Below are 25971 nucleotides of genomic sequence, written 5' to 3' on the forward strand. Positions count from 1 at the left end.
ATTAAATTATTTCAGTTAGAGTAAGTCTTCATCAGAAGTGTGCAATATAATAGTAACACACAAATACACTCCAAAATACACACTCTTAATATTTCTAAATCAGTAAGTACCCTTTTGGGATGGCACACACACTTCCTGCACCCGCAGGTGACTTTAGTAACTAGGACACTGTGGACATTAATATACCATTCTTTGAATTTAGAATCTGGCTTAAGAGTTTGTCAAAGAAAAATATTATTAGAACAGGAGATCACACAATTGTTCTTAAGCAGGTAAGTACTTTTGGTAACCCCGCCCAATGCAAAGTTAGTTAACCCCTTCCTGGAAGGAAGACACAACACAATGTCAGAGGCAAGAAGAGTCATTCAGGGAGCCAGGTTAGGCCAAATTCAATGGGGCAAAAGTCTGGGTGAGCTGAAGCACTACTTGCAGGTAAGTAAAAACTTGCACAATGTTTTAGAAGTCTTTGTAGAAAAGAAGAAATCGAAGCAGGGCCACAAGCTGTTTAGGCTTGTGAAGTAAAGAAGCTGTCAGTAACTCTACAGAGCAACCACAACGAGTCTCACCAACAGAGAACAAGTGCAGTTACACAACAAGAGGTACGTTCTCTTAGACTGTACAGTACCTTTAGGTTGAAGAAAAGTACAGCAGATGACTTCTGTTCCTGTGCAGCTCTGCAGATCCTGGTCTTCCTGTACCTCAGTCGTGGGGACAAGAGGGAGGGCGTCTGGGGACTCCTGCACTGCAATGGGACGATCACCGACTCCAACCGGCATTCTTCAAACAAGTGTCACTTCAGTGTTTCAGCTCCTCGCATCTATCGCAAATAGCAACACCGCGGTTCCTGGCTGTCGAGATGGGCTTTCCTTGCATCTGCGGTCCAGCACTCTGTTGAGGTGGCTCGGGCTCAGTCAGTCCTGCTTCCTGGGAGTCCGGAGAATATTCCTGGAGCTCTTGGCCAGCTTAAAAGCACTACACAATCTGGTGTTCCTCTCCCTGGCTATTCGGATCAAGCAGCAACGACAGTGGAATTTCAACCAGCTCAGAGGATGTCCAGGTGGCTTACTTTGGAGTTGATTGGTTCCACCAGCTCAAGGGGAGGAGTCGTCCTTGCAGAGTTTCTCTAGTCGAAACGAAATTCGAGTTTCAGGACAGCAGCAGGGCTTCACCGGCAAACCAAGGGTCCAGGAGTTGCAGCAGGCGTCCTCTTCAAGTTCTTCTTCGGATTCCTTCGTCCAGTGATCAACTCTGCCTTCCAAGCCAAAAAGCCTCGCCTTTATACATGTTTCTCCCATTCATTCCAGCCTAGCTGTCAGTCACCCAGCAGGGTGGCTGTCCTTGCCAGACAGCCAGCTGGCCAATCACCTAAGAGTGCATTCCTATCGCCTAGGACACTAAGCACAGGGAGTTTTGGGCACCTCCCTCGCTTGCTGCTCCTGCCAGACACCCTGGAGCCAGAGGGGGGCTTCACTTGTGAATCCCGCCAAAGACAAAATGAACAAAGGGACCAAACCTGGTTTGGCGTGCAGAGTAAATCTCAAGAAGGACCTTTCCACAAAGTAGGGGTGTCACGGTATTAGTTTTATGACGGTACAATAACCTTCTTGCCAAATGACGGTATATCATGGTTATCGCGGTATAGCAGGTGGAGTTAACTAATCTTAACAAATATTTTCTAAAAGGTCATAAATTGTCAGGTTTATCATCACAAACAAAACCAGGCATCCAGGGCTAAAATTGGGCTTTTCAACATACTTTCCACTGAAATGCCACCCCTTGCTTCCACCAAACACAAACACGTGTGGAAAGGGGGGGGGCCTGCTGCAACTGGCAAAGCAAACTGAATAGGTTTTCTTAAATGGTCCTTTAGGCTTTTAGCTCCCCCAACTGGCTACTGGTGAAGATGAACATGTTGCCATCTTGATAATCTGCATGCCACAGATCAATGGAGTCTGATGGTAGTATACGCTTGAGCGCATACACACACGCACACACTCGCTCTTTATGTTACAGCCTTTAGTTTACTTCCGGGCCAAAAGGTGTTCAGTAATCAGAGACATGTTACCCTTTGGTATGGCAGCAGGGAATACCCACAGAGATGATTACATTTCGCAGTGTGACTTATTATATGTAAATTCAATGAAAGAACCAGGCAAATCCCCCATTGTCATATGTTTAGAAAACATTATCCATTATAAATATATAAACCCCAAAGCCACCAACCCAAAGTCCCGGGAGGATACCTCAGCGGCAACGTGCGTGCCTTGGAAGCAAGACGACACGAAGCAACACAGGTTCGATCCCTGGGTCCGCGCTTAGAAACCTCTGGGTGCTTAAGTGCGTTATAAATACGCAACGAAGACAAAAACAATTACGCAACTAAATAAACAAAACCAATTTCTTTAACAGCGCCTCGATGCCCGCAGGCTGAATGAGAGCTTTAAAAAAAATGTACATAAAAAAAAAACCCTCTTCCTTCTTGGCACTGTATTTATTCTTCCTATTGCTAACATATTGCTTTTGTGTCAGGCACGTGTGGTTTATGGAATGGCATTAAAAACTGCTCAAACTGAAACTACTTAGCAGACGGCACATCCAACAGTGCAAGACCAAGACTGTGCAGCACTTGCTTACTGCAGCCTTTCCAAATCAGATTGAAAAGCCCACTTAACGGTATGAACGGTATACCGGTATAAACAATGTGACGGTTATTATTGTTCAATTAAGTGGTTCACGGTATCTTTAACGGTATACCGTAATACCGTTACATCCCTACCACAAAGAAATGGCGAAAAAAGAAAACCAGGGACATTTTGACAAAAATGGCACCCGTGGGTGCTTTACTGCAGCTGCGAACGCAGCCCGCTGTAAATGCACACCACGGTAGTTAAAAGTAAACCACTGCCACTAGCCATTAATTGAGGAAAGGGCAGCATAAAAATGTTACATGAGACTCTAGGCAAAGGGGATACTAAGTAACCCCTCCAGCACCCTATTGTAAAATAGCGTGTGGTGGGTCTAGAAAGTTTACAATGCAAGTAATTTCACTTCACTGCTCTTGGAAACAGTAGTTTATCCAAGAGAAGGTATTTAAACCTTGGGAAATCTAAAGACTTCCCTGTGTCACTGCACTGAAGGTGCTGTGTGACAATGTAAAAGATGATGCCTAAGGAGTTTGTCAGACTCCACAACCAAAAGAAACACATAGTTCAAATCACATTTAAAAATACATGAGAGAGTGGGGAAAAACGGGTCTCACTCTCTCCAGGTAAAAATTCAAAGTCCTAGAGTCAAGCAAAAGAGCTGGGGGTCTCTAAGGTAGCACATTTCTGAAAATTCTCCTTAACAGGGCCTTATCCCTGTTCTGGCGAGTCCTTGCCTGTAGCCACCCGCTCTTCCGCATTACTCTGGTGGCTCCTCCCCCTTGCTGCAGGGGTGACACCGCGTGCCGGCCTCCCTAGGCGAGAGGGACAGGGGTGACCGCCGTTCCTCAGGTGGCCTCCCGCGACTCAGGTGGCCACGTATGCAGACTGGTGCGGTGTGTTGGGCCTCCCTCACCTCGCCCTGTGGGGAGCTCCTCTCCTGGTGTGGCGGGGCGGGCCGGGGCTGCTTCGCCAGCCATCGCAGGGATCAACCATACATAACTCCCATTTTCTGGCACCCTCTGGCCCCGGAGTTGGACCGGGGGGTGCACCAGACCTTCACACGTCCCCTTGGATGTTTGATCTCCTCAGATGGGGGTTTCTTGGGGAGAGAGGGATAAGCCCTCGAAGAGGACCCTTGAGAGGAGAGTTTTACGGAGACATCCGAATCTCCGCCCCCCCCGGTGGCCGTCCCTGTTTTCTTTTCTGAGTCATGATGAAGCTGGTCTTGTGGACGAACCAGATCTCGGTGTCAAGCAGGGCAGGTACTTTAGGAAGGGAGGGATATAGTTCTAATTCTTAAGTAATTTGAGTTATGCAGTGGCATGCTCTTCTTTGTGGCCACAGTGAATTGAGGGAATTTGGTGAATAGGGCATAGTCGCTGTTCAGCTGGGGAGATGATGTTGGTTCTAACGCTAGTCTAGTAGGTTTGGTTGTATTCTGGAGGGAGAACTGATAGAAGACTTTTGGGGATTTCCTGGTGATCTGGGTCTCGAAGAAGAGAGCTCTGTTAATGATAAAACATTGCAACTTTGCATTTACAGTGACTAATCTATCCAGCTTGATGTCGTTGATCTGGACCTGCTGGCAGCTGTGGTGTTAATGGTCATTTGAATCAAGTAGGTTTTCACCAAGATGGCAAAACAAACAAAAGCTGTGTGAATGACCATGTTGTGGTCTAATTAACGTTTTTACACATGTATTCTGGGGCTGCACATTAACACACATAAACACATTCACCATATATGGCCCTCTGCCTGCTCCCACCTGTGAGGCTAAGAACCTTGGGGTCCTCTTCGACTCCACGCTCTCCTTTTCTCCTCACATCTCTGACGTCTCTAAGAAGTCAAACTACCAACTGAACCTCCACAGAGGTATTCTTCCCCCAGAAGCTTACTGTCTCTAGAGCTCTGGTTTTCTCTAGGCTGGACTACTGCAAAAGCCTCTTTCTAAATCTGCCTGCTTCTACTCTCCGCCCTCTGCAACTCATCCAGAACAGGACTGCGAGACCTGTCCTTGGCCTCAAGCCCTGGGATCATATCTCTCCAGCCCTGAAATCTCTTTATTGGCACCCAGTGGCTGCAAGGATTAAATGCAAGACCCTTTGCATTGTCCACAAGGCTTTCTGGGGCCTGGGTCCAAAATACCATCAACTCTTCCTCCGTAAATACCTTCTCAATCAAGCTCTACGGTCCTCCATCTCCAACTCCCTCAGGGTCAGTCGCATCTCCAAGCAACGAGTTGGGGGTAGATCTATTTCCTCAGCTGGGGCCTTCCTCAGGAACAGCCTCCCTGCCACTCTGAAACTTGAGGAGAACCATCTCCGGTTCCGGAAGCACCTCAAGACCTTCCTCTTTGCTTCTGCCTTCACTCTTCCTCTCCCCTGCTGATATGTCTGCTTTGGCACCGCACACCTGGTTACCCTCTGATTTCAGGCCCAGGTCCCTGCCCACCCAGCCACACACCTGCACTGCCTTCTTGCGTTTGGGGCCGTATCTGTAACCCTACAGTCCCCTTACCTACACTTCTCAGACACCCATTGTCTACGCTTTATACCTTGCACTTGCCACCATGCTGGCTGCACTACCGGCAGTTTTTATCCCTTGCTCAGCACTTTCCACTTCTCCCCTCTCCCTTGAACTTTCCCCCTTCCCTCTCCCCTGCACTTGCGCGTTCTCAATGTCACTGGGCCTAGTAAGATCGTTGTTTTGTCCTCCCTTGTTCCCCTTTCTTGCCTCGTCGCACTCTGAAACACTTGTGTATGAGCGCAATACAAATAAAATATCCTATCATATCGATAAATGCCTAAGATATAGAAGTTGCATGACAACATTTTCCCATGGAGTTTTAGTTTTGATCAAAACCATTCTACAATAGGGATAGAACTGCACAACAGCAAGGGCATATACAAAATAAAAACATTTTAGGCAATTAAAAAGATTCAGAAAAGCAATAAACAAGCTAGAAAACATTTGTGGCAAAGAAATGAGCGAGAGGAAAGCACATTTTTAAAGCCTAATGAAAAAATAATAGAACCTGCACTGCAGATGAACTTTGAACGCCTGATGTTAGGGGAGTTTTCCTAAAGTCCCACTTGGAGTTAAGACTTTAGTAAGCTGTCCCATTGGTTTGTAGGTCCCCAACTATTAGTATCAGTCTGTACTACTCAAGGACCTTGGTGGAGTGGCAGAGAAGCCAGGCTTATCTTTAGAGGAAGATGTGAGCTGTAGGTAAATACACTGAATCCAGCTAGTAATGCACATCAAAGAAACACAAACATGTATATTAAAATCTAGATTTATTATATTTACACATGAGCCACTGTTAAATACTTAGCACAATAAACCAACACACACAGGTAAACTTTACAATACTTTCAAAAGGTCACTTCTTAGTTGGTAGTTGCTGAACGTGCACAATTGTTACAGGAGTTTGTAAGGTCTACTGTACTAGGTAATAACGCGCACCCACAAAGTAATACAGTAATTGCATTTAGTCAGCATACCCATATGAGATAATGATTTTTTAGAAGGAAAACAGTTGGTTAGTGTTATCCTGGTAGAGCTTCAGGTTCTAGAGGCGGTTTGCCTGCACAGCAAGTCTTAAGTCCAAAATGCAACCGTAGCTAAAAGGCAGTTTGGAGAGGCTTAAAGTTTTGAAAAGCAGCAGAAGTCAAAAGTTCCTGTGGATACTTTCTAGTCTCTACGAAAGAAGATACAAGAAGGCTTAACCAAAGTTGGAGACCCTGTTAAAAGACTCACTAAAGGGACGCAAGCCGCGGCTTGAGTCGGAGGTAAGAGGGGGTTGCCCTGAACACTTTTAGGGGCACTCCAACGCTCTGGGGAGACTTTCTGGAATAAGGTAAGCAATATCCTTTCCCCCACAGTACCTTAGGTTAGAAAAAAACATTTGAGGTGGATGCAACGCGATGTTGCAGCTCTGGACACGACCTCCGGATTCCTTGGTCTGATGACTGAAGGCAGGACAATGGACGGGATCTTTCAGCAGCTGTCTCGAGGGAGGACCTCTGGCACCGCTTTCATCAACTTCTTTGGTCACTGTGCGGTTTTGGCGCCTTTTCTGCAGCACCAATAAAGGACGCGATTCCCCAGGTCAATCTTCTTCACTTCTTACAATCCCACGCTCTGCTGAAGGGGTCTGTGCGAGTTGGATCATATCTCTGGAGTGTCCTTGAGGGCTCAGCAAAGATTTGGATGGATTCCGCCTTTCCATGATGATGCTCTCGTAATGGGCAGCTGGTCTCCTGGTATTGGGATTCCGCAGCTCGGGAAACTCACAGGACCTTGGCAGATGGCTCAAAACAAAGTTTGCCTTGGGACTGGTTGTTCCCACCAGTCAAATGGAAGGGGTCGTCCTCTTCGGAGTTCCTCTTTCACACAGAAAACAGGGTCAGGGCAATGGTCCCTTCACAGTATTGCAAAGGGTCTGCAGGCGTCTCTGGTCATCGTCTTCTTCGGTTACTTCAGCTTCCAGTGGTCGACTTGCTTTACACTCCAGGTGCCTATTCTTTTTTACAGTTCCAGCACTCGCCCCTCTGCAATCTTCCTCAGCAGTTTACAGAAAGGGTTGTTTGTCCAATCAGGACAGCCAGACCCCCAGTTGGAGCTGGTCCCATTCAGGCACTCTGGCAGACAAAGGACGGGGGTCGAAAACTCCTCCCCCCACTTCCTGCCTGCCCAGACACTCTGGAGCCTAGGCGGGGACACCCAAGGGTTCCCGCCAAAGGCAAAACGCACACACGGGCCTCCCCCTCCCAGAATGGTAGAAGAAGGGCTGACCAAGAACAACACACTAGTAATGGTGAATAAAGAAGGGAGGCCCCAAGTTGGTACTTGGGTGGCCTCTATTGTGCACTACCGTGGCTGTGGACATAGCCTGCTGTAGAAAAATCACACAATGGTTAGTAGAACACGTCCACTGCCACCAGCCATAACTAGGACATTGTCTATGTGGCTAAAAGGTCACAGGAGCAGTGAGAAGTGGAATACTAGGTATCTCTTTGGAACTCCACATACGGTGGTGTGTGTCAGTCTCTCAGACTATAACGTTTAAGGAGAGATATCTATCCTGAAGAACTGTAGCTACTCAAGGATAAAGAAAGGAATCTCAAAGGAGGACCTCGAGGGTCCCTGGCAACACTGCCCACAAGGAGCTGTGTGCTGCAATAGTATAATACAGATGCTTTTAAGTGCTATGTAGAAGAATAGACTCCATAGGACAGGTAAAAATACAAAGAATAAGTTCCAAAAGACAGAGCCCATAGAATGAATGAGTGGGAAAAGGCTCAGGATTCCAGGAAAATGTCCAGAAGTCCAGCAAAAAGTGCTGAGCCTCTCACTAGGAGAGGGGATGAAGCATAACAATGATACATCTCCCTAACACCTGAATGTAAGGATTTCCAGTCAGTGAATATCAGTGTTGTAATTAGTTCTCCGATGCACGGACCCTAGAACCTACGACTGCCAGATCATTTATTTCCCCTTTCGCAAGTCTCTTGAAAGTAACGCAGCCAGTTGTAACAAAAATAGATAAATAAATAAAAAGACTGTTAAAAAAAAAAAAAAGTGGGGGGAAAAAGGAGTCACTCAAGAACTGTATATTGGACAATCAGCTGAATGTAGGGTTGTTTTGATAGGGACCAACAATGTAGAAACATGCCACCATGATATTAATCCACTTCCCCATGTAATTTGGAAGAGGCTATTGCGGGTCCATTGAGACCATCTTAACCTCACTCCTCCTTGGTTGGATGGTCGGGACTGTTAGGCAGACTTTGTATGCAGTACCCTCTGGGACCACTACACACAATTCTGACTACAGGTATAGGTGACCGAACCTTTGGTATAAGCTTGTACTACACATTTTTGGTAGCGTGTTGAGCAGCCAGGCTTATCTCAAGAGGGGATATGTGAGCTGTAGTGGAGTTACACAAAGATATTCACAGTTACAGGTATTCAAATCAACTCTTACACTCAAAGTTTCTTACATAAACAATTATTAATTTATTTAGCAGTCAGTTATAAAGCCTTCTTCAGAAGGGAGGAATAGAATAGTAACACACAAATACACTTCAATACTGTACACTGTGAGTTTCTAAATCAGTGAAGACACAGACACAACCTACACCCACAGACTACGTCAATAGCAAGGGTGCCGGGGACATTAATATCTTACTGTTGGCATTTAGAATACTCTTAAATGTTGGTAAAATACGAAGGTTATTAGAACAAGAGACCACAAATATTCTTAAGCAGGCAAGTACGTTTAGATTTTCCTAGAAGAGTCATTCATTTCAATGGGCTAAGCCAAAGTCAATGGGCAAAAGTCTTGTATAGGATGAAGCACTTCTAGTAAGTAAATGGAAAAGTCTTTGCAGAAGTTCTTAGGAGTCTTTGATAAAAAGAAGAATCAAATGTAGGGCCACACGCTGATTATACTTGTGAGTTGCAGAAGTGGCAAGCACTCTACAGTAAGAGGTACATTCTCTCAGACTTTTTACAGTACCTTTAAAGATGAAGAAAAGATGCAGCAGATGACTGCTGTTCCTGTGCAGCTCTGCAGGTCTCACTGTTCCTGGGCCTCAGTCGTGGGGACACGAGGGAGGATGTCGGGGGCCTCCTGCAATGCACTGGGACGGTCAAAACTCGCAACCGGCAAACTTCACTTTCAGTGGCTGTTCAGTGTTTCAGCTCCTTGCGTCTACCGCAAATAGCAACACTGCGGTTCCTGGCTGTTGAGATGGACTTTCCTTGCTTCTGGGGTCCCGCACTCTGTTGAGGGGGCTCAGGCTTGGTCAGTCCTGCTTCGTGGGAGTCCGCAGGATCTTCCAAAAGCTCTAGGCCAGCTTAAAAGCAACGCACACAATTTGGTGTTCCTCTCCCTGGCTATACGGTTTCCAGCAGCAACTCTGTGGGAATTCAACCAGCTCCGAGATGGATGTCCAGGTGGCTTACTTTGGAGTTGATTGGTCCCACCAACTCAAGGGGAGAAGTCGTCCTTGCAGGGGCTTCTCTGTCGATGCAAACTTGGCGTTTCGGCACTGCAGCAGGCATCCTCTTCAAGTTCTTCATCGGTTCCTTCGTCCAGTAGTCGACTCTGCCTTCCAAGCCAAAGGACTTGCCTTTTATTCAGTTCTCTCCCATTCATTCCAGCCTAGCTGTCAATCACCCAGCAGGGTGGCTGTCCTTGCACACCACAGAGTGCATTTGGGTCTCCTAGGAGACTAAGCACAGGGATTTTCGGGCACCTTCCTCCCTCACTTCCTGCCTACCCCAGACACTCTGGAGCCAGAGGCGGGTTTCACTCCAGGAACCCCGCCAAAAGCGAAATGAACAAAGAGACCAAACCTGGTTTGGCGCGCAGAGTAAATCTCAAGAAGGACCTTCCACAAAGAAATGGCAAAAAAATACGACAGGGCGCCATTTTGACAAAGATGGCTCCCGTGTGCGCTTTACTTTAGCTGCAAACGCAGCCAGCGGTAAAGATACACTATGGTAGTTCAAACAAAACCACTGCCATCAGCCATTCTGTGAGGAAAGGGTAACCTAAAACATGTTACATGAGAAACTAGACAAAGGGGATACTAGGTAACCCCTATAGCACGTAAGATAGGGTGTGCTGGGTCTAGAAAGTTACAATGCTAAGTAAAGTCAATTTCACTTTACTGCTCTTGGAAACAGTAGTTTATCCAAGCCGAAGGTATTTAAACGTTTGGGAAATCTGAAAGACTTCCCTGTGCCACTGCACTGAAGGTGCTGTGTGACACAATGTAAAAGATTATGTCTATGGAGTTTGTCAGACTCCACAACCAAAAGAAACAGTGTTCAAAATCACAATAAAATACATGAGATAGTGGGGAAAAGGGTCACACTCTCTTCCAGGTTATACAAATCAAGTCCTCAAAATGCAGAAAAGTTGCTAAGGTGGAGGGAATTGGCACATTTCTGAGAATTCTCCCTAACAAGGACCTGATCCCTTCAAAGGATCTACTGGTCTCTGATTATATCCGCACGGCTTGTGCACCTCCATAAACCACTGGATGAATAAGTCAATAGATTGTGTTGCATTTGTGCGCTGTAGTGTTGTTCAGAAACACCTGCCTTATTCTTTGGGAATTGAGTTCCCACCACCTAAAAAGGATTTGCAAGCAATCATCTCTACTTTTTGATTTGTGGGACTGAAAAAAGGGGCAATTCTCTTTATGATCTGTATCAATATAAATGTATCTCTGTGGGCCCAAATGTCTCAGAAAGAGCCTTTGACTCTGTGCTTGCATGTCTCTTGTAGGATCTGAAGAAGTATTTTGATAGCTGCAATGGTGATCTAGACCCAGAAATAGTGAAGGTGAGTGAGGCATCAGATCATCATTTCCATGGTGATTTCTCACTACTGTAGTGGTGTCTACTGTGATGAATGTACTGAAATTATTCACGTGGTTTACTGTGTTTGTTCATGATGCTTTGCAGTGCTTAAGTGGAAATATATAGGGCAGAGTTAAGCCTCATCCTGTGGGGAAGTCAATTGCTGGCCTTGGACAATATGCAGCAGGGTTAGCCAGGATAAGTGTCGCCTGAACTGGCTAGCATTGGCTACAGACACTTCCCCATTCCCTCCATATTTGTGTGCTTACATGCACATACACCAGTACCCCCCTCCCCCCCAATCCGCAAGCACACATTATATGCATGCACCCACCCACTGCTTTGTCTGATTTCCTGTGTGGTACCCGCACTGGCCATCCTGTCTTTCCTTCCCATGCCCACTTGCTGGTCTGGTTTCCCTTTCTCTGACCTCTATGGCTGTCTGCCCTTCTTAACTCTTCTGAGACGGGCGTGCCTTCTCTGCATGCCTGCTCTCATTGGGCACTTGCACCGTGATATAAAATACTGCCCTGTTTACTTTGCCAGGCCTCCTTCGGACCTGATTTCCCTTCTTACACCCACTTTGACTGGACAGTCTCTTCTTCCCATGTCAGCTTTGGCTATATTTTCCTGCTTTCCTGTAATGGTCTAACTGCCTTTCCATGCATGCTCAAATCTGTCTGTCTTTTTGTTCCCACTCTCACAACTCCATATACGCTTCAATGCCATTTTGCACAGTGCTGTCTCCCTGCCCATGCTATCTTTGACTCCTTTTTCTCTTTCCAGTCCTTTTTGTACCAGTTGTTGAAGGGACTGGCATTCTGCCACACACGCAACGTACTTCACAGAGACCTAAAGCCACAGAACCTCCTCATTAACAGGGTGAGTAATTCAATTGTGTGAAATGTGTGTATTAGTGGAGAACAGATTCAGTGCCATGTTTTCAATACAATGATGTGCCTTTCTGGTGATTAATGTACAGAATGGCGAGTGAAGTGAGTGCCATGAGTACAGTGTGGTTTCTGCAGTCTTATTTCAGTACCATGTGTAGCAAACAACATATGGTGCATATTATGTTGTTAGAGGGAGGAACTCTTGTACCCACTTGGTAAAACGTGTGTGGTGCTAGCACCCAATACTGTTTTTTTTTTTGTTTTGTTCTAAAAAGCCCCTCTTGCTCTCTCTGTAGATCTATGTCATGAAAGAGAGCCAGTATGACCCTTAAAAATAAAAAATGGCCATTGATCCCTGGGTCACTTGTATAGAACATTGGCCACCATGAGATCGGCAGACTACATCTGCTTCTTGGCTCCAGGATGTGAACAGTGGAGCAGGGTGTTGGCCCGCAGACCCTCCTATAGGCGTGGAGTCTAACAACTCTTGGAAGGCCCCATGGCATGGCACAGTGGCCATGGCCACAGGCCGTTTCAGGGTGCACCGTAGCCAAAAGCCACAATGTGATGATTGTGAGTGTGCAGGCATGGCGAACGGCCATGCCATACCTCTGCCGTGGTGGTTTGTCACTTCAGGGGGCAAGTGGACCTCTTGCTACGGTTGCAGTCAGCATGGCAGGCTCCCATTTGTCCATTTCCTTCCATTATTGGCAGTATTTTTACTCTATTTGTTTATTGGGTGTATTTGCCTTTTTTGTGAGTAAAGGGGGCTGGCATGCAGCTTTTCCAAGGGGGTGTGCATGGGTGTAAATGAACTGTCAAACAAATATTTAGCTGAACATGTGCAGTCAGAGAACATTAGAGCCAATGCAGGACATACAGTAAGGCTCAAAGGATACAAGTTCAATCTGTGTGATTAACAGTTAAGTACAACTGAGGTTTCATGAGCATATGTCCCATTGTTGACTACGTTTTGATATCTTCACTGTTTATACCATCAAGTTAGATGAGTTCTTAGAGAGTCATTGCAATAGTAGTTACTGGGATTTTGACATAGGCATTCCTAATGACATATATTGAGAATGCTCCAATTTCAGGATTGGGATTGCAAATATTTCTTTTTGCATTCACTGAAATAGACATCCTGCTTGCCAACACTCGCCAAGTCCCTGACTCTGGAAGACCTACCAGTCTTTTTCTGGCTATTCTAAGCTGTGATAAGGCTGGGGTGATCCCGAATTGCAAATAATTCACTCTGTCACAGATGGCCTTAACGATCTCAAGAGTTTTACAGATGGTTCAAGGATATTTATTAATACCACTTTAAGATTGACTATACAGTGCATTGCATTAGAGGCACCAGGTAGATCGGACTAAAGGGTATTTCTAGCTGGTCCATCAATCTCCCGTGGGCTCCCTCTATCACAAGTGTTAGCATGAGTCCTAGAAATCAGTATACCCTACTGCCTAGTCTCTCCTCTAAACAACACCTTATATAACAAACTCCCTCCAGGATGTCTTATGGGTGTCCCTCAGTAAGATGATGATCTGAATGGTGCCTGTCGGTCTCCCCCTCCCCCTCTGTTTACCCCTCTTCCCCTCTATCTGTCTCTCCCCACCCTCTCAATCCTTTCCCTTATTTTGCCTCCCTGCTGACTACTCCGCTTTCTCCTCCTCCATCTCTCATCTCTCCTTCCTTCTCTCCCTCTGGTCATCTCAATCCCTCTACTCTCTTCCTTCTTTCTCCTTCTCTGTCTCCACAGTCTTTGACACCCCTATCTCTATAACCTCCTCCTACCTCCAACCTTCCCCTCTACAATTCCTTCATATCCTCCCTGCGACTCTATTGGTCCCCCCCATCCTCCTGCCTCTTTTGGTCCCCCGCATCTCGCTCTGTCTCTCCCCCACCCCCTGCCACTCTGTCCCTCACTCCTCCTCCCCGGCCACTCTTGGTCTCAAACCAAACCCTGCCCCCACATCACCTCTCTCTGTCTACCACCCCACCCCCCACCCCCTACCCCCACGTCTCTGTCTCTTAACTCTCCACACCCTGCCTCTCCTTTGGCATCCCACCAACCCCCACCACCCGGCCTCTCTGTCCACCCACCCTGACCCACCCACCTCTATCCAACTACTCCTCAGACTCCTCAGCACTCCTCTCCAGCTTCCATCCTTCACTTTGTCTCATGGTGCGTCACCTCACTGGAACAACTTTCACTGTGTCTTGCTCCTGTAGGTGTTTTGTATCCTTGAATTCCTGTTTCAGCTCTTCCCTCCTCCCCCATTGTGTCCTTGTTCCACCCAACTCTGAGGCACAATCTCGATCTGTCTTTTCCCCCGGGGATGGGTTATCGTAGTGGAAGGCTACCCTTAGCCCTACCCCCTTTTGGTGCACATCATTTGAACATTCCGTTATTTCCTCTGATGGATATGAGTTTGGTGTTCCTATCGATTTGGGCTGCGGTGAGTAATGCTTCTCTCTTGTTAATGTGAAATACCCTAAGTCTGGTGGTCATCGCCTAACGTGTATGGGATTAAAAGGGAAACGTAATTGTTCACTGAGGGACACATTGATTTACAAACAATAGGCCTGAAACGCAACTTACCAATAATTTAGACCTCCTCAGGACTTAGAACAGTATTAACGCCCAGTAACTGAGAACAATACATTAAGGCTTCCGAGTGAATGGGACTACAGTTAACTTTAGCAAAAACTTCTAAGAGCTAATGAACATTTCCGCAATAGTCACCTACCAGAAAACATTTCATGGCATTCCCATCTGTTGCAATTACAGAGGTTCATGTACTTTTTAACATTGTAGAAATAAAAGGGATAAGTTTAAAATTGGCTGGAAAATCATAGGTTAGTACAGACATGGACAATATTTGTCCAGAGCTCACTGATTCCTTAGGGGATCCAATAGAAATATCCAAGAGTCAGATTTAGTAGAGTTCCAGTGTGCGTTCCCAATTCCATATGATATAATTTTAAAAGTTAAAGCCCAACCACACTGAAGGAGGTAAGTACAGATCTACACCACAGGTGTGGAGTCTGTGACAATCGGCCCCTAGGAAGTGTACAGGAGACCCCATGGAGGAGTTATAGAGGTTGGGAGATGGACCCAAAAGAAGAGGTTGCAGCCCATTGCAAGTCTATGGGAAATTGCAGTTAAGACCCGTCTCCTAGGAATTGATATCTTGAACCAGGGGGATATGCACAGGGGAATATATCATGAATAATCACCCTTCCTGAAAATCCAGACTTGTCTCAATATGATATCCTGATGTTACAAAAGAAGTGGTCTATTATCCCCTGTGACCTTAAGAATTATTTATTCTTTCACGCCAGTGCTACTCTGAGCAATAAAGGGAGAAATGGTCTTGGTGTAGTCACTTACATCTAGAAATATCTGGGATATAGTAAGATTATGAAATCTTTTGCATCTGCTACTTTGTTAATATTGGATGTTTCTTGGACAAAGGCGAAAAATGGCGTTTGTTAAATGTTTGTAATGCAAAGGGGGGGGACAGATGTGAAGGCCCCATTAGACAAATGGCTAGATGAAATAAGAAACATGTGTAACTATCTCAACTTCCAAACAAGGATGTCCATTTGTATTGGGGATGGGGAGGATTTGGGATTTTATCTTAAAAATGGCAATGCAATGGGGGAGGCGCTCAAAAATAACAAAGAGGAGGAGACCAGCAGGGGGTGCAGACGTTATGGCTGCTTGAGCCGTCGTCTCCCTCTCCAGGCTGCAAATAATGGCGTCCCATACCCCTTAGAAAGCATTTTTTATGAGCAAGGTACGCTTCCACGTCTGACTAGCAGGGCCATTGACTGAAGAAAAGAGAAGCGGAACCGTGCCCGACTTCATCAAATACACACCGAAGTTCATCCAGTGAGCGGCCCCGAAATGGAACCACCAAAATGGTGGATGTCAACAAACAGTGAACAGCATCCAGGCGTCCTTCTGGAGCTGCTGTAACATCTGACATCAGAGCGATCGGAAGGGGAGAGGAGGCAAAGAAGCCCCGGGATACCCGCAGAATGGGAAGAGTAACCTGACTGACCTTGCAGAATATGTGAGTGTGCGAAGCAGGGAGAGGAGAGCGTGAATTCCACCCAGCAGGTAAGAAGCTCAGGCTCCCAGGTGCCTCTGAGTGGACTTCCCCGCAGTGACACCCCCGTCGCGTGCAGACTAGAAGCGCCACTTAAGTGAGGGACCCTATGCCGACCGCACACAGGAGCGGCACCCAGCCCCAGCGACCGCTGGCCAATGCTACCGAGCCCGGAATGCAAAACCCTCCCGCTGGCACAAAAGATCTCACGAACCGGCCCTCCTGTGCGCTCCCCCCACTCATTCCAGCGCTGCCTTTGGTAATGCTCAGGCACTATCAGCCCTCTGGACGACCAAGAACAGAATAGGCATTAGCCCACCTGCACACCTGTCGACACGCACAGCAGCACACCCACCTGCATAAACCTCCAAGCAATGTGCAGAGTCTGCAGCGACATCATTCTGCACACCAGTTAACAGCGCAGCAGCGTGCTCCTTTGCATAAACTTCCAAGCAATATACAGTGTCAGCAGCACCATCACCTTGGAGCTGCCACCAAGAGAGTAAACAAGCGCTGCCCAAAGGTGCCCCTGGAGTCCAGAGAGCGTGACGTGGGACAACAAGAACTGTAGAGAAGCACATCAATCGTCTTAGGAGCCCCAAGAGGTGAAGGGGGGCATACACATTGTTAAAGGAGCCCCAAGGAGAGAGTGAACTAGCACTGCATCAACCTATCCTCTCCAGAAAACGAAAACTCTACAGTCTTGGGTGGCAAGAACATATAATAAACTAAAAGAGTTGACTCAGACAAAATCGCCTTCCCCAGACCCAGGTGGTCCCCTTAAAGAGACTCTGCCACCGATTTGCAGGTAGAGGAATACGGGGGCAGTGGTGTAAATCAGAGACTGGGGGGGACACAGGTGATTGTGTAACGGAGGAAGGGGGAAACAAGTGCTTGCTAAAGAGGAACCAGGCACCAGAGATTACCCCAACAACAGTAAACATCTCCAATATTGGTAAAAAAGTGACCAGTACACTCGGTCCTTGGAGGAGTCACACAGGGCTCCTATAGCACTGTCCATTCTAGTTCACCTAGCTCCTAGGGTCCTGGATCCTGCTACTCTTGTGAAGCTACGGTAATTCAGCCGCCATCGAAGGCAGATGGAGCAAGACGAAGTCCAAAGCTCAACGGAAATACCCAGAAATTACAGATAAAGCGCCAGGAAAGCAAACATCCGCCTCCTGCTCGTAGAAATCGGTTCAATTAAATCCAGCCTCATAGAAACCGTCTCAGATCTGCAAGCCAGGATGGTGAAAGTGGAAGACAGGATCGAAGCAGTGGAGGACAACCAACTAACAGGGGATCTCGCAGTAATGAACTGAGAGGCCAGGTTCCAAGACCTAGAACAGAATGAGACATCGACCTAAAACTTGACGACTTGGAAAACCGAGAACGGAGGTCAAACATACGCATAATGGGCCTCGGTGAGAAGCAAGGTGAAACTCTGTCGGGTTTAGAGAGCAGCGTCAAAGCCCTGGTCCCAACCCTATTCGGCCCCACGGAAACCCCTGTCATGGAATTTGATAGAATCCACAGAGCTGGAGGCTACCCAAATGGCCCTAGATCTGTACTCAAGTGTCACTACTACCGGCAAAGGCAAGACATTCTCCAAAAGGCGAAAGATCAAGAACCTATAGAGTTTGGGGGATCAAGTGTGAAGATTTTCCAGGACACCTCCGCTGCCACGCTGAACAAGCGAAGAGGCTGCCGCCCACTGACAGCTTGGTTACAAGAGCACGAAGTACGCTATCGCTGGGGATTTTCTCTCTTAGCTTTGAACACGATGGAGAGGGATATTGTGTCACTTCAGAAGCGGAAGCAAGAGGAGTCCTGGAGAGCCTACAAGTGGGGTCATCAAGCTCTTGACTGGGACAAATCCAGGAAACCCACAGACCCTCTGCACAGAGCTACCCTCTCGTCCCCGAAGAGGGGACGTGCCACGTGAACCAGGAAGTACAAGCGTTGCAACACGCCCTGAGAGCACTGTCCATTATGGATATTCACGTGTCAGAAGAAAACTGCCTGGAGAGTGTCGTCGCACTGTTATGAGCGAAACAAATGATTAATCATGTTTGTGGAAATGGAACTACCCATGTAGGGATCATAATGGGAAAAGGAAGTGTAAAAATTCAGCTATGTCATGAGGGTTTGGAAATTGTTAATGAAGATTATGTTGCGGGAATGTCTCGTCATTGCATCTAGTTCTATTATGAAGGTTTGTTTACAAACCAGCAGAGGGGCCCCTGTAGTGTGGCCATTTTCTTTGTTCTAAGGGCATCTCGGTTGTTGAGAAGCGCTCATAACAGCATTTTTCCAGGGGAAAAGGGGAGGGGGGGGTGGGAATGCACATCCAGAGAGAAAAACTGTCCGTTTACCATTTCGACTGCAAAAGTTGCTGATCTCAAATCTGTCCATGCACAAGCCTTATACTTATACCGGGCCTGTACACCCCGGTGAGCAAACCGTGCGATGTCTGAAACATCAACATGGTATCGCTTGATGGTATAACATGTGGGACCCTCAACGTTAAAGGCCTCAATTCCCTGCAAAAGCGCTCCATGCTAGCAAGAAAGTTTAAACTCTCTAGACTCGACATACTGTTAGTACAGGAGACAAAATATGCCAGGGAAAAAGAATTTTGAATCGCTGGCAGAGAAATAGGGGGAACACTATGGCCCTCTGGGGAAAACAAGGGCGGGGTGGGAATCGTATATAGGAAAACGATAGGCTTCCAAATAGAGAAAACTCATAGTCAGGTAGGGAGAATTTTTGTCCCTGAAGGGCAAGATACAGTCACGTTCAATCACTCTTTGTGTGTGCGGTATATGCTCCCAATCAGAATCGGACCCACTTTAGCGAGTCCCTTTTTGACTTCCTAGGCGGTTGGAGGGAGGGCACCCTGGTGTGTTGTGGAGATTTTAATGTTCTAGCGAACCCAAACATGGATTGGGACACTATGAGACAGGACGCACAAGCACCAAATGGCTTGTTGGGGGGGAAAATTCCTCAGCCAATTGAGATCTAGCCACCTGATAGACACATGGCGTGCAACACACCCAGCGGAGAGGGCATTCACTTTTTATTCCCCCATCCCCCATCTCACTTACTCGAGAATAGATTACTTATTAATAGGGGCTGAGAGTGAATGGTCCATATTAAATACAGCTATTGAAATAGTGGCCTGGACCAACCATGCTCTGTTGCCCAGAACTAGATCTGAGTCCCCACCCCCTGCACAGAGCGTAGGTGGATATGCAATTATACCCTCTACAAGGACCCACTATTTATGGAAACTCTTACCAAAGCGATAAGAGATTACTTCACAATGAACGACACAGGGGAGCTTCCACTGAACACGGTCTGGGAGGCAGCAAAAGCTACGATTCAGGGATTGGGGGGGGCCTGATCGCCGAGGGGGCACACGAAAACCAGCTTAGGCTGCAAAGGGAAAAAGTGCTGAAATCAGAGATAACCCGTAGGGAAATAGAGCTCTGGCCAAGTCCCACAGGGAAAGAGGAAATCCTGCTTCAGATCAGCGAGCTCTGGGGGGAACTAAGGGATATCTGGCAGAACAATATATAACATATATTCTATGAGAGGGGGGACAAGGCCCACACCATGTTGGCTAACTGCTTAAGGAGGCAAAGAGCGGATAGGGCAATTCCTAAAATTAGAAATGAAATAGGTCAAGACCTGTCGAACCCGAGGGACATCACAGAACGCTTCTCTAGGTTTTACACCTCCCTATACACAGACGAGGGGGCGGGCGCGGAGATGGACATAGAGCAGCATCTCTCCAGGTTCCCCTGCTAGACGATATCACAAGAACATCTAGACATGCTCAATAGCCCAATTACCACAGATGAAATTCAAGTGGCCATATCCAAAATGAAAGCAGGCTCTGCACCAGGGCAGGACGGATATACTCAAGCCTTTTATAAAGCCAACTCTAATTCCCTGAGGCCCTTCTTAGCAAAACTCTTCAATTCAATTATAGAAACAGGCCACGCCTCGCCATCGTTCACCAAACCCGGACTAGCAGTTATATCTAAAGAAGGTAAGGATCCCACAGAATGTGCATCATACCGTCAAATCTCACTTATAAACGTGGACGCAAAGATCTACGCAAGCATTTTAGCCAACCGGTTGGCCCATATCCTGCCTCAACTGGTCCACACTGATCAGTTCGGTTACATACGGGATAGACGGGGCGTGGACAATGTCAGCAAAACCCTAGATCTCATGGCCACCATAGGCGAAATTGAGGACTGCTCTATCTTCATGTCGATCGACGCGGAGAAGACGTTCGACCGTGTCGAATGGCCCTTCCTGCACGCAGTCATGAGATGGGCCGGGCTGGGTGCCACCTGGATATCAGGTGTATCAGCATTGTATTGCAATGCCACAGCCAAAGTTTTGGTTAATGGAGTGGCATCAGAGCTCTTTAGTTTGATACAAGGTACACGACAGGGTTGCCCCCTCTGCCCCCTTTTGTATGCTCTTGTGGTCGAACCCTTCTCTATGGCGTTTAGAACAGATCCACAAATTCATGGAATAAGGAGGGGGGATGGGGAGAACAAATTGGTGCTATTTGCTGATGGCATCTTGGCTTATATTTCTCAGCCGTCTGAATCCGTGCCTGCCTTGTTTGCATTCTTGGGGGAATATGGAGCGCTGTCAGGGTTCCTTGCTAACTTAAACAAAACCTTAGCACTAACGCTCCAACCGGATGCAACTCTTCCACAACACCTGGTAGAGGAATGGGGCTTCAAACTGCATACCACAAGATTAAGATATCTAGGGGTGGAAATCACAAAGAACTTGGCAAACCTATTTGATGCAAACTACGGCCCCCTATGGCGCGTGGTCAAGGCAGATATGGAGATGTGGTCTACGTTGTCGCTCCCGTGGGCCGCAAGATTCGCATCAATTAAAATGAATATAATCCTGCGATTCCTGTTTCTTTTTCAATCTCTCCCGGTTGCCTTCCCAGCGGCCTTCCACACAGAGGTTAAACAATCCCTCTTGTCTTACTTATGGGCAGACATGAGACCCTGGGTCTCCTACGCAACCTTGACCCTTCCAAAAGACAAGGGAGGAATGGGATACCCCGACCTGTTCGAATTCTACAGGGCCTCCCAACACTGCGTTTTGGCAGATCACCTGTGGGAGAACACAGAAAAACAATCGGTAGACCTGGAAAACTATTAATTTGCACCAGTCTCCCATATCGTACCTTACCCCGCAGAACTCGAGAGCATCCAATTCTAGAAGTACTGTGGTCCCTATGGCGTCCCTCACAAACTATGAAGGGGGTGGTGTCTTGGCCTTTACCCCTAAGTTGTATATGGGCTCCCCCCATTCGAGATCTGATAATAGAAGTCCAACATTTCCAACCACAATATGAGGAGGGTCTGGTGGGGGTGGGGGCAGATGTGGAAGGCGGGCACTTACCTCTCTAAGGCAGAATTGGAAGAAGCGCAGCATGGCTTAGCTATAGCACCATTGCTCTTTTTTTCAACTAAGGAGTGTTTTAAGTATCCGCGCTGGGGGGGACTACCTCCGAAGGCCCCTAACAGCGTTTGAGCTCATCCTAAGCCAGCGCAGGGGCTGATTGCCCAACTGTATAGCGCCTTACTCACCAGGGGCCATCTTACACAACCCACCCCTCAAAACAAATGGGAAAGGGAACTGAACTTGCAAGAACAACCAGATATATGGCCTGTAATACATAGAGCTGTGTGGAACATCTCCATATCCATGCAATACAAAATGTAATGGCACCTCACTCCACAGCGGTTGTCAAATAATATTCCCGGGGTCACCCTGCTCTGTTGGAGGGGGTGCGGGGAAATCAGCGACTATTGGCATCAATGGTGGGGATGTGTGAAAGTGCAAGCTTTTTGGAAGGAAATCTTGGGGTGGATCCACAATATAGATGGAATCTCTTGAGGGCTTACCCCACTGCTCCTACTGGTCTGGATTGAAACTGAAGGGGAGGACACACATACTATACTATCCCACATGCCCAGGAACGTGTTATTAGGAACCAGAGTATGCCTGATATTCAAATGGAAATGTAGTGCATTGCCAACTAAAGGGGAATGGCTAGCGAAGGCACACTCCATTTACCAGATGGAAAGCATCACAGCAGACTTATTAGAATCTCATTCCCACATAGATATGGTTTGGCGTCCCTTTTTGGAATACTAAGTAGCGCACAGAGAGCCGCCAAAAGTGCTGAGCCCGGACTGAGGGAGGGGCAGACCACAACACAGTTTATCTTTTTTTAAGTTGTCTCTGATACTCAAGGAAAGCAAGCCTCGCCGGGATGGATGAAACGGAAAAGACAGGCTTGTCTCAGATCTAGAAAGATATATGGATGCATGGGAACAAACGCTTAGTGCAATGAAAAGACTGATAGTGTGTATGATGACGCCTGGGATTTCTCTGATGTGTGGAGGGAGGGGGATGGTGACAAGGGAGAAAATTGTAAAGGTTATAGTTATTTCTCCAGCATTGGATCTTTCATGGATTCACATGCTTAGAATATTCCCCGTCGTCAGACTGGGACCCCTCGGTACACATATATAGCCTTTTCCAAAGGAAAACTTTCGACGCTTTTGTGTCCTATCTACGTCCTTCTAGGACCCGCCTACGCATGCTCTGCAGGCCGTGCTAGTATAAGAGGCCCGCCCCCGCGGCTCCCCTTCAGATTTCAACCGTCTCCAAAGTAGTGGGATCTCCTCGTGTTGTCTACTGTTTTGTACTAGGTTGCGTTATTGGATTTCGAGTAGTATAATGTCCTCTGTGTCAGGAAAAGCGCTGTTCCGTCCATGCGCGACGTGCGGCTTAAAAAAGGTTTACGAGGGGGACGGACATATGGACTGCATATATTGCCTCCACCCCCACCATTCGGCGGATACCTGCGACATATGCAAGGGGTTTTCTCAAAAAACCCTCAAAGACCGGAACCGACGCCTGGTGGCATGGCTGAATGATGGAGCGGGGGCATACCCCCCCTCGGAGGTGGGCTCCACACAGTCGGCGAAAACATCACGCCGCGCGGCCTCGTCGGAACCACCGGCGAAGAAATCTAAACCGTCGGAAAAAGAGTCGTCAGGAAGTCACTCCACTAGAGACTCCTCGGCAAAGAAACCATCCTCATCAAAAAAGCATGAGAAGGAAAGGAAATCCTCCTCTGGCGATCATCACAGATCGACCACGAGTCGAGAGTCGAGTAGAAGCGGACACGGTGTGGAGAAGGCGGGACTGCCAAAACCACCTGCGAAGTCTACGTCGTCGACGGTGGTCCAGTCATCGGCCACCTCCCTGCCACTTGCACAGGGGGCATCCACCGTCCCGTCGACAATGGTGTCGACGAGGGCCTCGTCGACGTGGGTCCTACAGGAGGCCTTGAGGCCTGAAGTCTTTGACCCGACCCCCCCGGAGGCTTTGCTACAAGAACAAGCTATGTTGCTGTCCTCGGAGGACGAGAACGAGAGAGTTGCTGGCCCAACAGACCTAGGGCTACGAGCGGCGGACAAGTCGTCGACGAGGGCATCCGTTACACCGGTTTCTGCCCCTCTCCTCAATCCTCAATCGGTTTTGTCATTGGATATTCTGTCCACGCTTCAGTCCTTGTTGCGGTCGTTGGACCAGCGACTCCCCCAGGCAAGCCTGCCACAGTCACCCGTCGACGAGCCGGGCCCGTCCCGTCAACCGACGCACCCACGCACGACAATCTCAACACTGGCACAGGAGGAAGGTGAACTGCCAGATTCGGAGTCTGACAGGGGAGCCATGTCGGATATCTCATTATCCCCCTCCAGGGATCCTACCTGGGAGTCAGAGGCGGAGTTGGAAAACCCCAGAAGCCCAGCTCACCCGTCCCCTCCGGACGGCATTGCGTCATTCCATTCTATGATGGAGAAGGCATGCAAAGAATTTGGTCTGTCCCAGGAAGAACAGAAAAAGGACTGTTTTTTGTTCGACCACATGGGCAAGAGAAGGAGGTCGGTGTTCTCGATACCAATACTAGACCATGTATGGAAAGAGGGGTTGCAAACAATGAGACACCCATTCTCAGAACCAGCAGTGAAAGGACGCCTAGAAAAAAAGTTTAAGGCTCCAGAGTCTACCCCCAAGTGTTTATCCTCCCAACCAACACCGTACTCGGTGGTGTCGGCGGCAGCGGCGAGGAAGGCAAAGGCACAGCACAAGTGCACGACTCCTCCCGAGAACGAAGCGAGACGCCAAGATGTCTTTGGCAAAAAAGTGCTCTCTGTGGGAGCGACCACAGTAAAGGCCGCAAACTCTCTGCCAATTGTGGCCAGATATGATGTGGAGATGTGGCACAGACTAGCTCCGCTACTTGATCATCTTCCAGAAGAACAGAGGAAAGCGGCGATGCTACTGGTCCGGGAGGGTGAGGAAGCCTCAAATCGCACAATAAACATCGCGGTGGATCTCGCTGAGTCAGGCTTCAAGCAAGTCAACAATGGGGTGGTATTGCGTCGACAGTCATGGCTTAAGTGTACCTACTTCACGCCAGAAGTGCAATACAAGGTCTTGGATATGCCCTTTGAGGGAGACCTTCTTTTTGGTGAGAAGGTGGACGAGGCCCTAAAAGGAATGAAAGAAGATTCGGACACGGCACGTTCATTGGGTGCCCTCCAGAGTGGCAGAAGTTACAAGTCTTTTCGTCCCTTTAGAGGGGCTTCAGGTAATTCAAGATTCTCTTCTGGAGACAGATCCTTTGCCAGATCGGCTTACCCCTCCCAGGGATACCGACGTGCCTCACAATCGGCTAACCGTTGACGAAACTTCCAGTCTTCCAGAAAACGACCATCATACCCATCGTCGTCGAGAGGCAAGCAAAATAAAGATCAGCAGTGACATACCACGAACCGTTCTGGGGGGAAGAGTTTCAGCATATGCCGACGAATGGGAAAGGATAACGACGGACCAATGGGTGTTAGACACTATAAGAAACTGACACTCTCTGCAATTCAAACACAACCCTCCGCAAATCCCACCTGCGTTCACCGCTCAGTCCCATATGAAGGTACTGCAACAAGAGGTTACACTCATGTTAGCGAAGGGCGTGATAGAATTAGTTCCAACATCACAGAGAGGTCAAGGAGTCTACTCAAGATACTTTGTCGTAAAAAAGCCGAACGGCAAATGGCGTCCCATTCTAGACTTACGCGATCTCAACAAGTCCTTAAAGAGCCTGAAATTCAAGATGCTCACTCTGCAGGAAGTGATCCGCGCAGTTCAAAAGGGAGATTTCCTGGCGTCCCTGGATTTACAGGACGCGTATTTCCATATTCCAATGTGTCGGAAACACAGGAAATTCCTACGTTTTGTAATAGGGCGAACTCACTACCAATTCACGGTTCTTCCTTTCGGGCTCAAGACCTCCCCCAGAACGTTCACAAAATGCCTGGCTCCAGTGGCTGCCTGGCTAAGGAAGCAAAGCCACCATGTATACCCATACCTCGACGATTGGCTGGTAAGGGGATCCTCCCCAACGTCGACCAACACAAGTCTGCAAGCCACCATGCAGCTTCTACAACGGCTAGGATTCGCCATAAACTTCGAGAAATCCTCTCTGCGGCCATCGAGAACGCTGGTATTCTTGGGGGCACAGTTCGAGACCCAGTTAGGGCTGGTGAAACCTTCTCTCGACAGGACCTCAAGACTCATTCAACAAGCGGCCCGGCTACGGCGAAACACCAGGATCTCAGTGAGAAAGTATGTTTTGGTCCTAGGGGCCATGGCATCCTGCATCCATCTGGTGAGAAACTGTTGACTATTCATGAGGCCAGTCCAAGAATTCCTCGCGGACCGATGGACACAGGCTCAGGGATCGTGGTCGGACAGGATATCCATCGACGACGACAAGCTACGTCGGACCCTTCAGTGGT

At 47.9% G+C, this 25971-nt stretch overlaps 1 protein-coding gene across 1 annotated transcript in view; it reads left to right on the top strand.

Moving 5' to 3' along the window:
• CDK5 (cyclin dependent kinase 5) overlaps positions 1-25971 on the top strand; it is a 312730-nt gene that overhangs the window by 100910 nt on the left and 185849 nt on the right. The window contains exons 5-6 of the mRNA XM_069645972.1: positions 10951-11007; positions 11811-11906. Of these exons, the coding sequence (XP_069502073.1) occupies positions 10951-11007; positions 11811-11906 (153 nt within the window). The remainder of the gene's footprint in view (positions 1-10950; positions 11008-11810; positions 11907-25971) is intronic.

The sequence above is a fragment of the Ambystoma mexicanum genome, chromosome 2p (genome assembly GCF_040938575.1).
Source record: "Ambystoma mexicanum isolate Mex_15411 chromosome 2p, UKY_AmexF1_1, whole genome shotgun sequence".
Classification (NCBI taxonomy): Eukaryota; Metazoa; Chordata; class Amphibia; order Caudata; family Ambystomatidae; genus Ambystoma; species Ambystoma mexicanum.